The sequence below is a fragment of the Lolium rigidum genome, chromosome 3, assembly GCF_022539505.1.
Source record: "Lolium rigidum isolate FL_2022 chromosome 3, APGP_CSIRO_Lrig_0.1, whole genome shotgun sequence".
Lineage (NCBI taxonomy): Eukaryota > Viridiplantae > Streptophyta > Magnoliopsida > Poales > Poaceae > Lolium > Lolium rigidum.
Genome location: NC_061510.1, coordinates 1840213 through 1855679, shown reverse-complemented (window position 1 = coordinate 1855679; position 15467 = coordinate 1840213). Strand labels below are relative to the sequence as shown.

Below are 15467 nucleotides of genomic sequence, written 5' to 3'. Positions count from 1 at the left end.
CTTGTAGTACAAAACTGGAGCGACAAAAAAGTTCAAGTGTGGCTGCTGGGATTCGAGCCCAGGTCTCCACGGCCACAACGTGGAATTCTCACCACTAAACTACAGCCACTTTGATGAGAATTCCACAACCGAAAACTAATTAACACAGACAGAAGAATAAGGGCCCAAACAATCCATCATTGGGCTGTAGAAACGCCTACTACCTAAACCACGACAACAAAGCCCAGTAACGCTAACTCGAAGCCCAGACGGCTTCGCACGTCGCACACCGAACGAACGGCGGTCGGTCAAACCCCACCAACCCGAGCCCGAATCTCCAGGCGAAACACACCGGCTCAAAACCGATCCACCGCGCATTCTTAGGGTTTCCTCTCTCTCCTCCGTCCGGGCAACTCCACCCCCAACCCAACCTTACCGGCGGCGGCGAAGGCCGCGACCAACCCGCGCAGTGCAGGGCGCCATGGCCGCGCCGGAGGCACCCACATGCTACGTCGGGGTCGCGCGCCAGTCCGCCGCCTTCCGCCTCATGAAGCAAATGGTACGTGATCCCTGGCCCGATCATCTCCTCGTGGAAAACTTCGGTAGAAAATGCGGAGTTCATTTTACTTCGATATGTCTGGCGTGACAAGGTAAACTAGATGTAGCTACTCAACATTGATCAGTTCATTCAGGTTGAATACCAGCATGTGTAGGCTAGTTCCGATATTTGGGGAGCTTATTTGTGTTGATTTGTCTGGAGTGGCAAGCTAAACTAGATATAGCAGCTTAACATCCAATAATTCGTTTAGGTTGCGTATCAGCATGTACATAGGCTAGTTTTGATAGGAGTGGCTCTCGTTAAGACTGTTTGTGTAACTAGCAAATGACGTTTATAGACACAGAAATTTAATATACCGCTCTAGGATTGCTCTATCAAAATTGTAAAAAAGGTGAATCTGTCTGGACTTCGGGGGAGAAGAGCTAGAGTAGAATTTTGTGCTGTCTCAGAGTTTGCTGCAACTGCACGAAGTGAGAAGTCTATCTGCAGTTTTGAGTTTCGAGTGAACCCACTTACGGCATGTGGATAATTTGTTGTTTGGCACTTGTGCACTCTTGTTATTATATTCAGATGCTCTTGTCAAGTGATTCTATCTGTGTGCATTAATTTACAGTTGATCTATTTTACTGATCTCTTGGTGATCAGCATATTTCTTCTGGTGTGTTAGGGATGGGAAGAAGGTGAAGGCCTTGGGAAAGACAAGCAAGGCATAAAGGGGCATGTTAGAGTGAAGCAAAAGCAGGACACACTAGGTATGCTTACTTCTTCTAGAACTACTGCATGATTCATGCTTTTGGTGAGCAAAGAAGCACCCTTTTCTGATTAGCCCCAGGTCGCTGAAATCTGAGTCTGTTCTCCTATGCAGGTGTTGGTGTAGACACTGCTCAAAACAAATGGGCATACGATACCACCCAATTTGATGATATACTAAAGAAACTGAAAGTGGTATGGCGTGTAGCAATTCTTTAATAGCTCCTTATATGAATGAATGAAGATTCCAATGTCTCATTATGTTATCTTCTTGTCATTTGGTAATCGCTCCTCTCCGTGCTGACAGCAATCTTCTAATCCTGATAAAAAAGGTAGAGTGGAAAGTGTTCATGTGCTTTTACTCTTTATTATCTAATAATTTGCCAGTTGTGGTTTAATCTTGTTTATTATTTTTTACAGAAGTTGAGGATGTAATCAGTTCGCCTGACAGTACACCTAAGAAAGAAAAACCTGCAAAGGATGAAGTCGCCAAAGTTACCCGGCCTCAAGGAAGGTTAGGCGGACCCCTAATTTCAGCCCTTATATTTCTTGATTTATCTTTTCTTCTCATCATACCATTATTTCCTACAGATACAAGAAACGAGAGAGGGGGAAAAGTGTGAAGGGTTATTCAGCAATTGATCTTCAAGGCATACTTGTGAGTGATTCTTTTCTTGCATGTTGCTATTCTATCAGGCAAATATACTTAGCGTTGACGAGCATTTGTTTCCTACTTCAGAGTGTGTACCGTGTGGCTAACCTGTAGTATCTTTTGAGATTGTAATATTCTGTTTTGACACAGGTTCGGAAAAATGAAAGTGATTGTGAGGTAGATCAGGAAGTTCAACCGTCAGGCGTGGAAGAGACTGATATCATCATGTGTCAGACTGCAGGTTGGCAATTCATTTGCATATGTGGTTTTGCTTTCTTGCTGAGCGAAGTTGTATTTCATTAGCTATTGTCCCATCATGTACTTCTTGTTTTGAGGTTCTTAAATATTGGAAGTTATAATTAAAGTGGTTGTGGCAAGAGCAGTTTCTGAATGTTATAAAATAACACTCTAAATGCTAGAACGCGTTCACTAGTTTGGGTCTGGTGATCGACAATTGTGGTGTTTTCGAAAGGAAAATAGAAGTTCGATCAGTTGGTTTGTACTGCCATGCTTGGAACAAATGCAGAACACTGGAACATTTAGAATGTTGTGCACACTGAATACAATTCAATTATCACCTAATTGGTATGAGCTTCGCTGATTATACTGTTGATAACTTGGTTGGAAATAAAGTCTATCTGCCCCAGCATCTGAGCTTCCGTTCTGGTTCTTAACACAAAATGCATTTTTGTTGAAATTAATTTTGATAGTGCTAAAGTTTTTTCCATATTACTAAAGTTTCCTATGATGTGCACTAATAACTTTATTCAGATTTATTAACTTTCTGTGTCAACTTTATGCTGGTTTAGTATCCCAAGCTGAAGATGTGAACTGGTGGGGCCACAAGTTCGGATATGTATCAGGAGGCTTTTTAGGAGCAAAATCTCGCAAGAAGAAATCGTCCACACAAAAAGATCCTAATGCCCGCCAGATGTTTGGGGAAGACGATCAAGAGAATCTATACAACCTTGTCCAGGTTGGTATGCACAGTCCATAAGAGGCCCTTCAACTGCCCTTAAAGCACCTCATTTTTTCAAAAAAGATTCTGTTTATAAATTCTAGCTTGAAGTCTTGAATCTCTTTTGATTTCCGTGGATGAAACTTTGCATGATTATGGAATTCATCTGATCTAATTGCCGTCAAATAGATGTAACAACATTTCCAATATATATCCATTATTTACAAATGGTATTGTTACAGGACAAAGCTACATCTGGAAAGCAGGGTCTTGGCATCAAGGACCTGCCAATGAAAATTGCTGGCCACCGTTGGAAAGGGAACAAAAAATCTCTTGGTGATAGTGATGATGAAATTTCTACCCAGTCTGAATTATCAGAACTGGAAGAGGATGAAGACGAAGAAGGATCTGGTAGTGATGCTGAAGTAAAAGAAATTCAGCAGGCAGCAGTGAAAGATGTTCCTGTGGATGCTAAACCTAGAATCAAATTTAAGAAACTTTGCAAAAAAATACTTCGTCAGGTACAATCTCTTATCGTCTCTTTGTGTGAGACACTGAAGCTTCAGGTGTGCTCTTGTGACCATGATGTTTATTGGTTGTTATTATTTCCAGGCTCCATCTCAGTCCATGAAACTGAAGGAGCTGAAGGAAGCTGTCGAAGCACAATCAACTATATTTTCTGACTTCTCCTGTAGACGCGAAGCTCTATCATTCCTGAAGACGAAGGTATGCACCGCTTCACCTTTTCATTTGGCAGATATGGGCTTATTGTGTGTTGCCCTGTTGCTTTATAGTTTTCTTGAGCCTAGGTGCAGATCGGCACTCTAGGCAGCCAGCTATCCTGACTAGTTGTAAATAGGAACTAAGGGCCCACCCAATCTCTTCTTCTAAAGCTCGAAGAGTATTTTTGCACCCTAACCGTATTGAGATTGTAGATTTATCTTAACCCCCTTTGGAAGCACTTATATTTAAGGGCTCCTTTGATTCATAGGATTTGTATAGGAATTGTGTAGGATTTGGATCATATGGGAAATTTTCTACACAAGTTGTTTGATTCAATGGAACATATCCTATGAACTAATCCTATAGGAATCTTGGACAGTAGTGTAAATTCTATAGGAAAAAAAAACATTAGGTCATACCTCATGGAAAATTCCTTTGCTACAATCAAACACACTTCATTTTCCCATAAGATTCAAATAGGCATGACATCCCAATCCTGCTTTTCCTTATCCTATGAATCAAAGGAGCCCAAAAGCTAATCTTTGTCATAGTTTATGTGTGATTTAATTTCTTTTTCTTTTTGCATTTTCAAGCTACAAGGAAGCAGGAAATTCAACCTGGAGGGCAAGAGGGTGCATCTTGTATCATGAAGTGGAACGAAAGCTACGGGCTGCGGTGTGATTTTTCCCCGTGGCATGCAGCCCTTGAGGCGATATTCTTGTTGATTGTTGATTCGGATGAGTATAGATGTAGGTGGCACATCAAGTTGCGCAGTATAGATGTAAGTCATATACCCTTGCCGATCGGGGTTCAAATTTTGCAGCAAAACCTGCTAGTGGCAGATGTGCTAATTTTTTGTGTGTGTACACTCTAGCACATTTGCTTCCTTCCCACAGCAAAAATATGAAGTCTGCGATGAAACATTTGTATCATGATGTCTATGTGGCTGTTGCATTTACATGTGTTGTGATTCTCTTTGGAGGGTTGCGTCTGCCAATTGTGCCATAGGCTGGCTCGCTCATCTAGCTATCCAAATTCACTTTGCTCATTTTGATTTGGATAATTCTCTTTGGAGTATGTTTTCTCATGCATGTGATATTCTTGTGTAAACAAAACTGTTCGCGTGTCATTGGAATGTGATGCTGCAGATCGACGTAGTTGGTATTTTTACATGCACTGCCGCCAACCAAATTCAACAAACTTTGTCTCAAAGTAGATATTAGAGCGAGTCATGTACCATCAAGTAAAAACAAATCTGAGGAAATATAAGAGCATACTAGTACAAATGCCCGTGCGTTGCAACGGGAAAACATATTTTATTTCTCAATGCACATATATAATTAACAACTCACGTATGAAAATTCAAATGAATAATAGTGGATTTCTAGGTGGGTTCATAGAGTAGCAAAGTATACAATAAAAAAGAGGGACCGAATGCATCATAGAAGAACTTAATACATAGCCATAAGATGGAGGTATGCCGAGAGAAAATCTCTGAACCGATTCATACTGTGAATTTCTATAGCCCCTGTGAATTTCTATAGATTTCATGATTCATACTGGAATAGTGAGACTAAAATCAAGAACCCTATATTCAAGAATGTGAATGGAAGTATAGGTCTATAAGGGGCATACGAGGGTGATCAAAGTTGATGGCGGAAGGAAGAGCCGACGATGGAGGGGAAGCCACCGCGTCGCCGTCGAGATCGCTGCGTCCATGACACCTTCTCTCTTTGATTTGAGCCTTCTAGTTCTCACTATGTCCGGTGACCAATAAAGCTTAAAGAGTACCGTAAAGTGATCACTTAAACCTCATACCGATTTGCCATGTTCAAAAGGATAAGTTGCATTGGAATCGAGAAAGTTTCGTTCATAATTACATAAAAGGAGTCAAAATAGTGGTTGCGGCTCGTCGAGGGATCTCTCTCTCGCGTGATCTCAATTTCAACTATTATGTCTCAAGCTTTAAAGAAAAGTATTATATCTCATAAGAAAGGAAAGTAATAAAAGAACCCAAGGCAAAGCAAGAAAAAAAATTAGGAAACGACCGACCCAGCTCGCCGCGCACGAGCGTGCAAGCGAGCCACACTGACAGGCCAAACGGGCCCAGCCATTAAAGCCCATCTGTGACGCAGCGAGTTGAAGGGACCTCTAAAAAAAAACTTCACTGACTGTTTCACTCTCGTCCACTTTTTTTTTGCGGGTCACTCGTCCACTCTCGCCGACGCCGACCATCTCTCCCCACCGCCGGCGGCATGTCCACTCCCCTCTCTCCCCACGACTGGCCTCGACGACCTTGTAATTCCCACGGCTGCCACACACGGACCCGCTCTTCTCCGTGCGACCGAGCGCTTGCGGCCAACAGAGGCGGAGTGGCATTAGATGGCCGCACAGCGGAAGGATCTGGCTGTTCGTGCTCGCGCACGCCTCTCTATCCACATCTTCGTGGTGGACTTCGGGGAACTCCGATTCTGGCCGCGCGATTCAGCCTCGACGTCCTTACCTTCAGCAAAGAGACCTTCACTGACAAGGTACTGCTCAAAAGCGGAGGCCAGGGCTGGTGCCCACCGTTGATGCGGAGCGGCGCAGAGGACAGCCTGGTCTCCGGCGAGGGCTTTGGAGGCGGGGATGCGGCCGGAGAGGAGCCGGACGAGGATGTAGCCGCGGAGGAGGCAGCCTCTGCTAGTGGCCGAGCCCCGCGGTCGGTCCCCCCGCCGCCCCTTCTCGCACCTCCTAAACGGTTAGGTTCTTCAACTGACTCATTTCGTTGTAGTGAAAAAGCTGCAGAATCATCAGCGCAATAAATATCTATATTCTCTCTCAAACCTCTCTACTCAGCAAACATTTAGGTCTTTTTCTCTGGTGACATAAATAGCACATGATTCAATCACATACCTATACTCCACAATGCTTTGACTCTAGCATCCAACCATGGCTGTCTATTTAAGCGCAAGCAGTCAAGGACCTGAACACATGGCTTCAGCTGCACCATCCTAATTTTTATGAACCAAATTAGCAGCATGTATGCAAAAGAACTTGGCCGATGCTTTTGCAAAACAAAGCTTATTTCTGTGAATTGGTTTGATTGAGTCAAAATAATAATGGGTCGCATAAGAACAACTTAGATATTAATATGGATTATTGCTGTCTCGTGTGGATGGAGGCCGACCACTGCAATCTGGTCGCTGCACCCTTCCATTCCCACCAAGTTAAGCTTCCATTGGTATCAAGTTTTTAACCAACATGGAAGAAACCGTGAACAAATTTTAAAAACTTGGTACGAGCAATTAAAGAAACTACCGAACTGCAGTGAATCTGAACTACTGAACTACTCAAGCAAATATTTACCATATGGACGAGGGTAATAACCTTATTTAGATGTTTGGCAATATGCTAGGTACCAAATGTTATTGTGGTCGGATGTTCTAATAGATCAACGTACAAATTATACTCGACAGTGAGCTACTGACAGCTCAGTGCAAGAAAGTTATTTTATATTCCAATACGCCATTAGGAGGAGACTACCATTGAGACATAATTTACCATAATTAAAACTCAATGACTGAAATCAGTTTTTGTAAGAACTGAAATGGATAGAACTGACACAAAGTAATGATCTACTTAACTGATATACACTACGTGTGGGTGTTTTAAACTGAGTGCACCTTATCTGCTGATCCAGATATCAAAAGCTCATCCAGAGTAACAATTACAAACTGACAACCTATGCATTGGAAAAAGCTAATGTTATGATTCAGGTATATTGACTGGGTTTGGCGAGAGACATTCTTAGAGTGACCAGTGAGACTGTGAGAGTGAAGAAATAATCAAGCAACAATATGCACCACAACAGCATACATATTGGCAGCACATTCTACGCACAAAAGTAAGTTGTGGAATAATATCTCTATTTAAATTGAACTCAATAAGGTATGCTGAACTTACCATGTCATGTTTTAGGTAATTATGCACACGTTTTATAATAGTGTCATGATAGCTCACACTTGTGGGTTTTCCCGCATAATATCCGATTAAGTTCGAAATATGTGTGCTTTCTAACCAAACTTTTCCACCTGCCCTGGTAGCTAGATGTTCTTTGGCCCTCAAGCAGTAGATGTAAGCATTAATGCACTGTAGTTCAAAGCAAAATATTGTGTCAAATTAGCAAATTGATTTACAATACAATAGACATAAATGCGAAAATGTTTACTTACGTCTCCATCGAACCATCCGTCGTCCGGAAATAAGCACTCTTCAACATCAATGCGCCTCAAGCATGCGTCATCAATCCGGACTAATTTGGTCTTGGAAGGGAACGACATGATGTATTTTTTAGTATCGTCAATATCTTTTTCCATGATCTCTTCCATGTCTCCATCGGTTGAACTCATCGATGAGAGGTATCCATAGAAATATTAATAAATTTAGCAAGATAGTCTGGAAGAGAATGGTTTCTTTTATGTAAATGGAATGTGGTAAAGTGCATTATAATAATTTTCTTTGTAAAGCACATTACCTGAATGGTGCCTACCGCAACAATCTGTTCCTCATCATTTTACTTATTCTCTCCCATCCAAACATCGGTTGAGCCCATCTATGCAAGGTAAGATTAGATGGTATATGTGGTTTAATGCATTAACCACATTTTCAAACAACTCCCTTACCTGAGTGCTTGCTACGATGTCAATCTGATTCTTATCAGTTTCTTTGATCTCTCCCACCTCTGTAACGGTTGAGCTCATCTATGGAAACAGTAATTATATAGAGTTAAAAATAGAACGTTAGTCAGCAAGATGAAGAACTAAGAGCATGTGATAATGTGTATTAAACTCATTGTCTCATAATTGCGTTACCTGAGTGCTGCCTACCGTGTCACGCAATTTATCATCATTTTCCTTTTCCTTAATCTCTCCTACATCTTCATCGATTGAGCTCACCTACGAATAGTAGTCATATATAGATTAAAATAATAATAAGATGTTCAGCAAAATGATATCATTTTATATTCATTGCCTTACCTCAGCGCTGTCTACCGTTTCTTTCTGTTTCATATGATTATCCTGACTCTCGCCCATCTCAACATCGATTGAGCTCATCTATGAAAGATACTCATTGAGATAAAAAAAATCAGCTCAATGGTTACAACTTGTTTGCGAGAAATTAAATGTTATGCACGTGATGCAATAATCCATTCTAACATACCTTGGCTCCCTGTTGTCGATGATGATCAGAATTGCTTCAGATTGGGGATGTGCTGGGTGTGGACGATAGTGCCTCAGGTAGTTAATGAAAAAGCGTTGAAGAGAGGGAGAGAGGGTAGCCATAAAAGCAGCACAATTTGGGGTAGCCGTGGAGAGATATTTTCCTTTTTGAGTCTCTCGTCAGCATTTTATAATCAATCTTACGGAGTAATATATTTTCAATTTTTCATTAATAACTGTTTGTCATATAAGGAAGGTTATTTTTTTGGGAAGTGTGCGAAATTTGTGCAACGGGCGGAATTAATAGTATGTGATTATAAATCCTGAGAAGGTGATTATCTTATAAGGAAGGTGATCTGGCATTTCAATAAACATATTAGAAGGCAATGTTTATAATTCAGGTTTTGTATAAGGAAGGTGATTATTTTATAAGGATTCGTGGTGGTTTTTTATTATCAGGGAAGAATTCGTGGCGGTATTGGATTGGTGAAGGTTGATGAGCGAGGAGAATAATAGGTAATCTCTATTTGGTATTTGGTAGGTGTTGGAGCGCATAATATTTTATTTCCTGTTTATTTTGGTGTGTGATCATGTTGTTTTTATTGACGAATCCTGAGTACTTCCTAATTATACTTGTATTTTCCATATTTGATTAAACTTGAAAATAGCATACCGATTATTAAGAAAATAAATTTATCAATTAGGATCTCATGATCATAAAATTTATCAATTAGTATTTGCATTCGATTATTTTGGCATGTGAATTATTGCGTGATTTGCTGTTTTGCTGAATTGTGGATTTCCGTTACTTGTTGTTTTGCTGATTTCCGTGATTCTGGTGATCGAGTGATTCTGGTGATTTCCGTGATTCGGGAGAACGAGCGCCAGCAGGTAGCGACGCGGCCCATAATGGCTGACGAAAGCCCGTTCGGGATTAGCGATAGGGAGACGAAAGCCCGTTCGGGATTAGCGATGGTTGACGAAAGATGATGGCAGAAAACGGAGGAAGTTCCTCCTTTTAATATAGTAGAGATAGAGATTTAGTTTGTGGGTGGCATTTAGGTATGCCGCAGTTTTAGCAATGTTATTTTACCCTGAATTCCCTAATCGCCTGAACTTTGTTACCTTGCCACAAATTAATACTCCCTATCTATTTGGATGTTAGAAAGTATGTACTGCTTTGTAATGCTTTGTAATACCCTGAGTTTTCCAACCGCAGCAGATACATCCAAATTTAGATAAATGTAATACTTTGTCGTTTTTAAAGAAAATTCACGTGGATAATGCTTTGTCCTTGGGAAACGTAATGAATTAAGCGGCGCCTTTCAGCTCTGTGTACACCTTTTCGCCCAGTGCGTGTGTGTACACTCTACACAGTCAAATCGCGATAAGCAACAGCGACGTCATGGCCTCGCCGGCGGCGCCGAGGCCGGCGCTGATCCGGCCGCGCGCCTCGCGCAGCCACTCCCAGTTGGGCGCGGTCAGCCTCGCGTCCGACAACTCCGCCTCCACGGCCTCCTCCCGCCGCCGCCGCGAATTCGTCTTCGTCGTCAACCCCTCCGGTACGCTCCTGATGCAACCTCCCCCCTCCACCCCAGCCACTCTCACTAGCCATCCCAGCTCTGAACTCTCCCCGCGTCACGCGGATCCCGCCGCGCAGGCGCCAATGGCCGCACGGGCAAGCAGTGGACGCAGCTGCTCCCCCAACTCCGCACCCGCCTCGCTGACCAATGCAACGTAAGCCCCCTGTGAGCTCCGAGATCGCCGCAGATCACGCCACTCAGCAACTGATTTTTTCAAAATTGCCGTTTGGGCTCAGATCCGAGCTGATTCGGTGATCTCACAGAATGTTTTGCTTTGTCCCTTTGCTGTGGGTATCCGGTGATCAGATTTGCGAGTGCATCACTTCGGGCCCGTCCGACGCCATAGATGTCACGAGGGAGGTGTGTGCCCGGCTTCACACCGAATTCAATCATCACCTGTTAATTTTCCCGGTATGGGTTTCCCCTTGTTTGTGAACACTGGCATTTATGTGCGTGTCTTAGGCTATAAAGGATGGGGCTGATGCTGTGATCGCTGTCGGCGGGGACGGGACCCTTCATGAGGTATTCGTGTGTGGCGTGTTGGTATGATATTGGCACAAAATTAGTTAGCATTTCCTGCAATTGACATTGGGAACATGTGCAGGTGGTGAACGGATTCTTTTGGAAAGGCAGCCCAGTCCGCGCTCTTGATCGAGGGCCTGACCATTTGACGGCGCTTGGTGTGAGTACCATATCTTGTTGCTTCGCGATAATAAATAGCGAGATTACCTGTTTAGTCTTTTGAGAACGAACTATAACAGTGCTTTGAGCTGTGGCTTTTTAGTCGCTGGAATTTGTTCGGTAGTGAAGCGCCTTGTTTTTCTGTGGCAGCTCATTCCACTTGGAACTGGCTCAGATTTTGCTAGGACATTTGGCTGGTAATTTTGTTTTCTTTCTTGTATGATCTACATATGTCATTGTGGTTTGGTAACCCCTGTTTTCATTGGATTGTTATACCAGGTCAAATGATCCCCGTCAAGCGATTGATCGAATTGTCAGAGGTTTCTTTCGTGCTACTTTATCCTCATATAGCATCTTTGTTCATTCTTTCTCTATTATCAAGTGAAGTATGCGGGGTACAGCAACCTGATTAAACTAATACAGATATGCTGATAGCTGTACCAAATGAGAAAATTCTAACCACTCCAACTTAACATTTCAATAAAACTTAGCTGTTTTTATACTCCCTCCACCCCAAAAAGGATGTCGCAGATTTGTCTAAATTTGGATGTGTTTATACACGAATTTAGACAAATCTTGGACATCCTTTTTTGGGCGGAGGGAGTAACATTTCTGAAACCAAGACTATCATCAGATACTTATGTACCCGTGGACTTGTATGTTTGAAATGTGAGACTCACAGGTAAACCGTTTCTGCAGGAGTTAAATCAAAACTAGACATAGGCATGATGGAAGGTCCAAGTGGAGACCCCCATTTCTTTGTTAATGTTGCTGATATCCATCTGTAAGCGGATAGCGATAATTTGAAACATGAAATTCAATGGATAGTTTGGAAATATAAAAAATTCTACGTCTACAGGAGTGCCAAGGCAGGTTATTTTGCGTCTATGTACAAGAGATTTGGCAACTTATGTTATGTTATTGGAGCTCTAAGAGGCTTTTGGGGACATAACAACCGAGATATGAGAATAAAGGTGAGCTTTAACCTAAGTTTTCCTTCGAAGAGAGTTGCATGTACTTTTTTCCCTTCCCACTGTAATTCTGAATCTCTGCAATTTGGTAACACATATAATAGGTAAATGGTGGAGAGTGGCAAACAGTTGATAAAGTCACCGCTCTATGCGTAGGAAATGCCAAGTACTTTGGTGGTGGCATGAAGATAACTCCGACCGCTGATCCTTTTAGCGGTGACCTTGAGGTGCCTAAGACAGTCAAATTTGATTTTACAATTTTGAGTAAATGCCGTGCTTTTAGTAATTTGTATGACCTTCTACAGGTTGTCATTCTACAAAATTTCAAGTGGTACGATTTTCTTCTTAAGCTACATAGGTTGTATGGGGGCACACATTTAACCGTGAATGGCGTGTCATCAATGAGGTAAACACAACCTTGACTTTTGTTAAGGTTCCTGCACTTGAGACTGAAGTAGAAGTGCAGTTAAAATGATTCTGTGAAATGGAATAAAATCTGCCTTCCGTAAATGGAGAACACACAAAGATACTTCATAAAAGCATATTGTCTTTCTTGCTCCCAAGGAAGGCAGTTCAACATGCAGGTCTATTTCCTAGTATATTTTAATGTTGATCGGTTGCACAGGTATTTCTTATCATTTCTGATTAGCACCAGCTATAATATTGACAGACGTCCATTTTGTGTGTGTGTATTTCTGAAAGCTCAGTTGATTCCTCCCCAACTGCATGTTGTTAGTTCTCAAAAGTCAAAACACTGTCATCGCGGCCCTGATTTCCGAAGCATTTCTAAAGCACAACCAGCATAGTCTAATTCAGAATTTCCTCTAGATGTCTTCATCTAACCAACAACAACATTGCTGTTGCAGAGTTCAATCTATTGAAGTAGCAGAGGTGGTGGCTAATGGTGACATCTTCGTGCAATCTGATGGGGAGCATTTTGGTTTTCTTCCAACCAAATTTTCAGTTCTTCCCGGTGCAGTTGATTTCTTCTGCTAGATCACCGCGCTTCTTCCTCCCGTCGGAACCGACAGAAGGTGCATGATTCTTGGTCAGCTCATCCTGTTTACCCAGTTGAAGGCTTCTGCTACATCTTCGCGATCTTTCATCCTGTTATACTATCCTGAAATGATACGGCGATCACGTTACTCCGTTCATCTTCTGGTAGTGCACCAAAGAAGTTAGTTACTGTTGTGTTGCTGCACCCCGCCATGTTATACTTCATAGACTAGCTGTAAAACCACAGGGGCCGAACTGGCATGATTGTAAATTTTGAGTTGTTTTTGTAGTCTTGTACCATGTGCAATAATACGTGCTTGTTGGTCGAATAACAGGAGTGACATTGCTTACCTGTAGATCCAGTGTCAAGTTAATGCATTCCCAGCTTCCAAAGTACATGCCGTGGCAACAGCTTTAACACCGTGCACGGGGCAGTAATACACCAATGACCGAAATTTTGTTCTGCTCCCTTGGTAAGTACCACTAGTAGATATGGCAGATCTATCCACAAATGTACTATCTAGTAGATTGTTGAACTTGTGATTTGATGCCCTGACATTTTTTTTCTCTGAACCTGGGCTGAACTTGGTCTCTGCTGTGAAGTGATTCCCGAGCAGAATCTCTTCTGTTTGTTCCTTGCGTACTCAAGGAATATTGTCCGTTGCTTGGAAACTGAACTGACCATTGATAATTCAGAAAATAAAGTAGGGTGCTCCCTGATGCCATGACACCAGACTTTATGCTCCTTTAACCCTTGGCTATGACTTGACTTTATTCCCATATGCAGTAAGTACATGCTCTTCGATGGCTTGACCATTATCTCATAGTAATACTACGATTGACCGTATGGGTGACTTGCAACTTTGGAAGAAGTACATCAGCTTTGATTTTGAATAGCGAGGAGAGTGCTGTGCTGGGGGGTGACGGTAGAAACGGAGAAAGCTTGCGCATGTACCTATGGTGTGGCAGGAGGCACTTTGCTGGTAAATTTCCGTCAGTCTTTTCTTTTTGTCATGTGATGCGGCAGCAAGCAGGTAAAGGTGTTTCCCCTCTCCATGCGTATCCGGCTTTGGTTTCTCCCTTCGAATTCCCGGTTCAAATTAGCCTGGAAAAAAAAAAGATCAGTTCTAACAAGTCAAGACGTGGTGAGAATGAGATTGACCTTGAGAGTGTTCTTCAAGATCTAGTGGCTAAGCCTATGACCTTTCCAATGCAATATCTTGGCCTCCCTCTTGGGGTCAAAAGGCTAAAAAATCCCACTTTCAATCCCTTGAAGACAAATCAACAAAGCGGCTTGCTCCATAGAATGGTAGATATTTCGACATTGCGGGGAGGAAAGCGTTTGTCAAATCGGTGCTAACCTCCCAAACCAGCTATCCTCTCACTCCTCTTGATGTTCCGATGGAACCCCTCCAAGCAATCCAAAATATTATTTGTGGCTTGTTTTGGGAGGCCAATGAAACGGTCACCGTAAGAAAGCGCAAAATCAATTGGACGGCGGTTGAAAGCTAACTTCTTTGGGAGGCCTCTGTATCTTAAACATGTAGAATTTAGAAAGGGCCCTTCACATTGGATGGCCGTGGCTTCAATGGTTGGAACCAGAGAGGCCGTGGGTAGGTATGGGAAATCCTTGCAAAAAAGATGGCATGAACCTTTTCTACTCTTTAGCAAAGGTCCGTTGGCGACGATAACAAAGCTAGATTTTGGGATGCCACTTGAATTGATGGTCTTAGGCCTAAGACCAGCAACAAACATCTTCACTCTCTCCAAGAGTAAGTCTTGGAATCATGGGCGGGCACATGATATCAACAATAGGTATTCAAAGTTAGAGAAAAATTACTTAGAATCCATCGATACCCCTTGCTAGCCCCGATGCTCCTGCCTCGGACTGCGTATGGCATCGCCGCGCTACCGTCGGACCATTATAGGAGTAAATCTACCGCTAGTCTTGCTGCTATTTGGTGAGAAAGATACCTAGACTCGTTGGGTTATGTGGGTTAAATAATGAGCGATTATTTGTTGCCAAAAAAAAAGGGTATTTGAATACCTATGAAGACAGTTGTGCCTGCCTATGCTTGGAACTTGGAGATTATGCTTGGGTCTCACAAATTGACATCATCAATGGCCTTTCCCTCCAACACTTTGAAGAATTCACCAAGCTTTGGGATTTCATCTCGAACCCCCTTGACCATTGGCACTCCGGATTCCATTACCTGGAAGCTTAACTACTCCGGTCAATAGTTTTTGCTCTTCGACCTAACATGCGCAATTTATCGGGTCCATCCGCTCTGCTTTGAACGCAATTGTGTCGAAAAATTGGTCGCCTCCAAAACGTAAGATTTTTTTTTTTTTGCTTGGTTTATCCTACAAAACCGAGTTTAGACGGCAGACCATGTTGGGCAAAGACGATGTCC

The 15467-nt window shown here is 42.5% G+C and overlaps 2 protein-coding genes and 1 non-coding gene across 3 annotated transcripts; 2 read left to right on the top strand and 1 right to left on the bottom strand.

Annotated features, from left to right (window-relative positions):
• Window positions 1-37: 37 nt before the first annotated feature.
• On the bottom strand, window positions 38-109 carry TRNAH-GUG. Its single transcript has one exon. It is a non-coding gene; the product is annotated as a tRNA-His (tRNA).
• A 322-nt stretch (window positions 110-431) lies between these two features.
• On the top strand, window positions 432-4669 carry LOC124701086 (G-patch domain-containing protein 1-like). The gene is made up of 11 exons (XM_047233136.1): window positions 432-538; window positions 1206-1290; window positions 1404-1483; window positions 1596-1620; window positions 1709-1802; window positions 1880-1946; window positions 2091-2181; window positions 2750-2916; window positions 3141-3419; window positions 3511-3624; window positions 4215-4669. Exons 1-11 carry the CDS (start codon window positions 461-463, stop codon window positions 4269-4271), a joined length of 1137 nt encoding a protein of 378 aa, XP_047089092.1. The 5' UTR covers window positions 432-460; the 3' UTR covers window positions 4272-4669.
• Window positions 4670-10215: 5546 nt separating this feature from the next.
• On the top strand, window positions 10216-13449 carry LOC124694165 (sphingoid long-chain bases kinase 2, mitochondrial-like). The gene is made up of 12 exons (XM_047227182.1): window positions 10216-10384; window positions 10483-10559; window positions 10712-10765; window positions 10868-10927; window positions 11010-11087; window positions 11237-11283; window positions 11366-11406; window positions 11786-11870; window positions 11946-12060; window positions 12162-12284; window positions 12363-12463; window positions 12924-13449. The coding sequence occupies exons 1-12, from the start codon at window positions 10228-10230 to the stop codon at window positions 13051-13053; spliced, it is 1068 nt and encodes a 355-aa protein (XP_047083138.1). The 5' UTR covers window positions 10216-10227; the 3' UTR covers window positions 13054-13449.
• Window positions 13450-15467: the final 2018 nt, after the last annotated feature.

Coding starts and splice junctions, on each gene's coding strand:
- LOC124694165 (XM_047227182.1), top strand. CDS start 10,228: ATGGCCTCGCCGGCGGCGCCGAGGCCGGCGCTGATCCGGCCGCGCGCC. Junction 10,560..10,711: donor GCCTCGCTGACCAATGCAAC/GTAAGCCCCCTG, acceptor TCCGGTGATCAG/ATTTGCGAGTGCATCACTTC. Junction 11,284..11,365: donor TTTGCTAGGACATTTGGCTG/GTAATTTTGTTT, acceptor TTGTTATACCAG/GTCAAATGATCCCCGTCAAG.
- LOC124701086 (XM_047233136.1), top strand. CDS start 461: ATGGCCGCGCCGGAGGCACCCACATGCTACGTCGGGGTCGCGCGCCAG. Junction 3,420..3,510: donor GCAAAAAAATACTTCGTCAG/GTACAATCTCTT, acceptor TATTATTTCCAG/GCTCCATCTCAGTCCATGAA. Junction 3,625..4,214: donor TATCATTCCTGAAGACGAAG/GTATGCACCGCT, acceptor TGCATTTTCAAG/CTACAAGGAAGCAGGAAATT.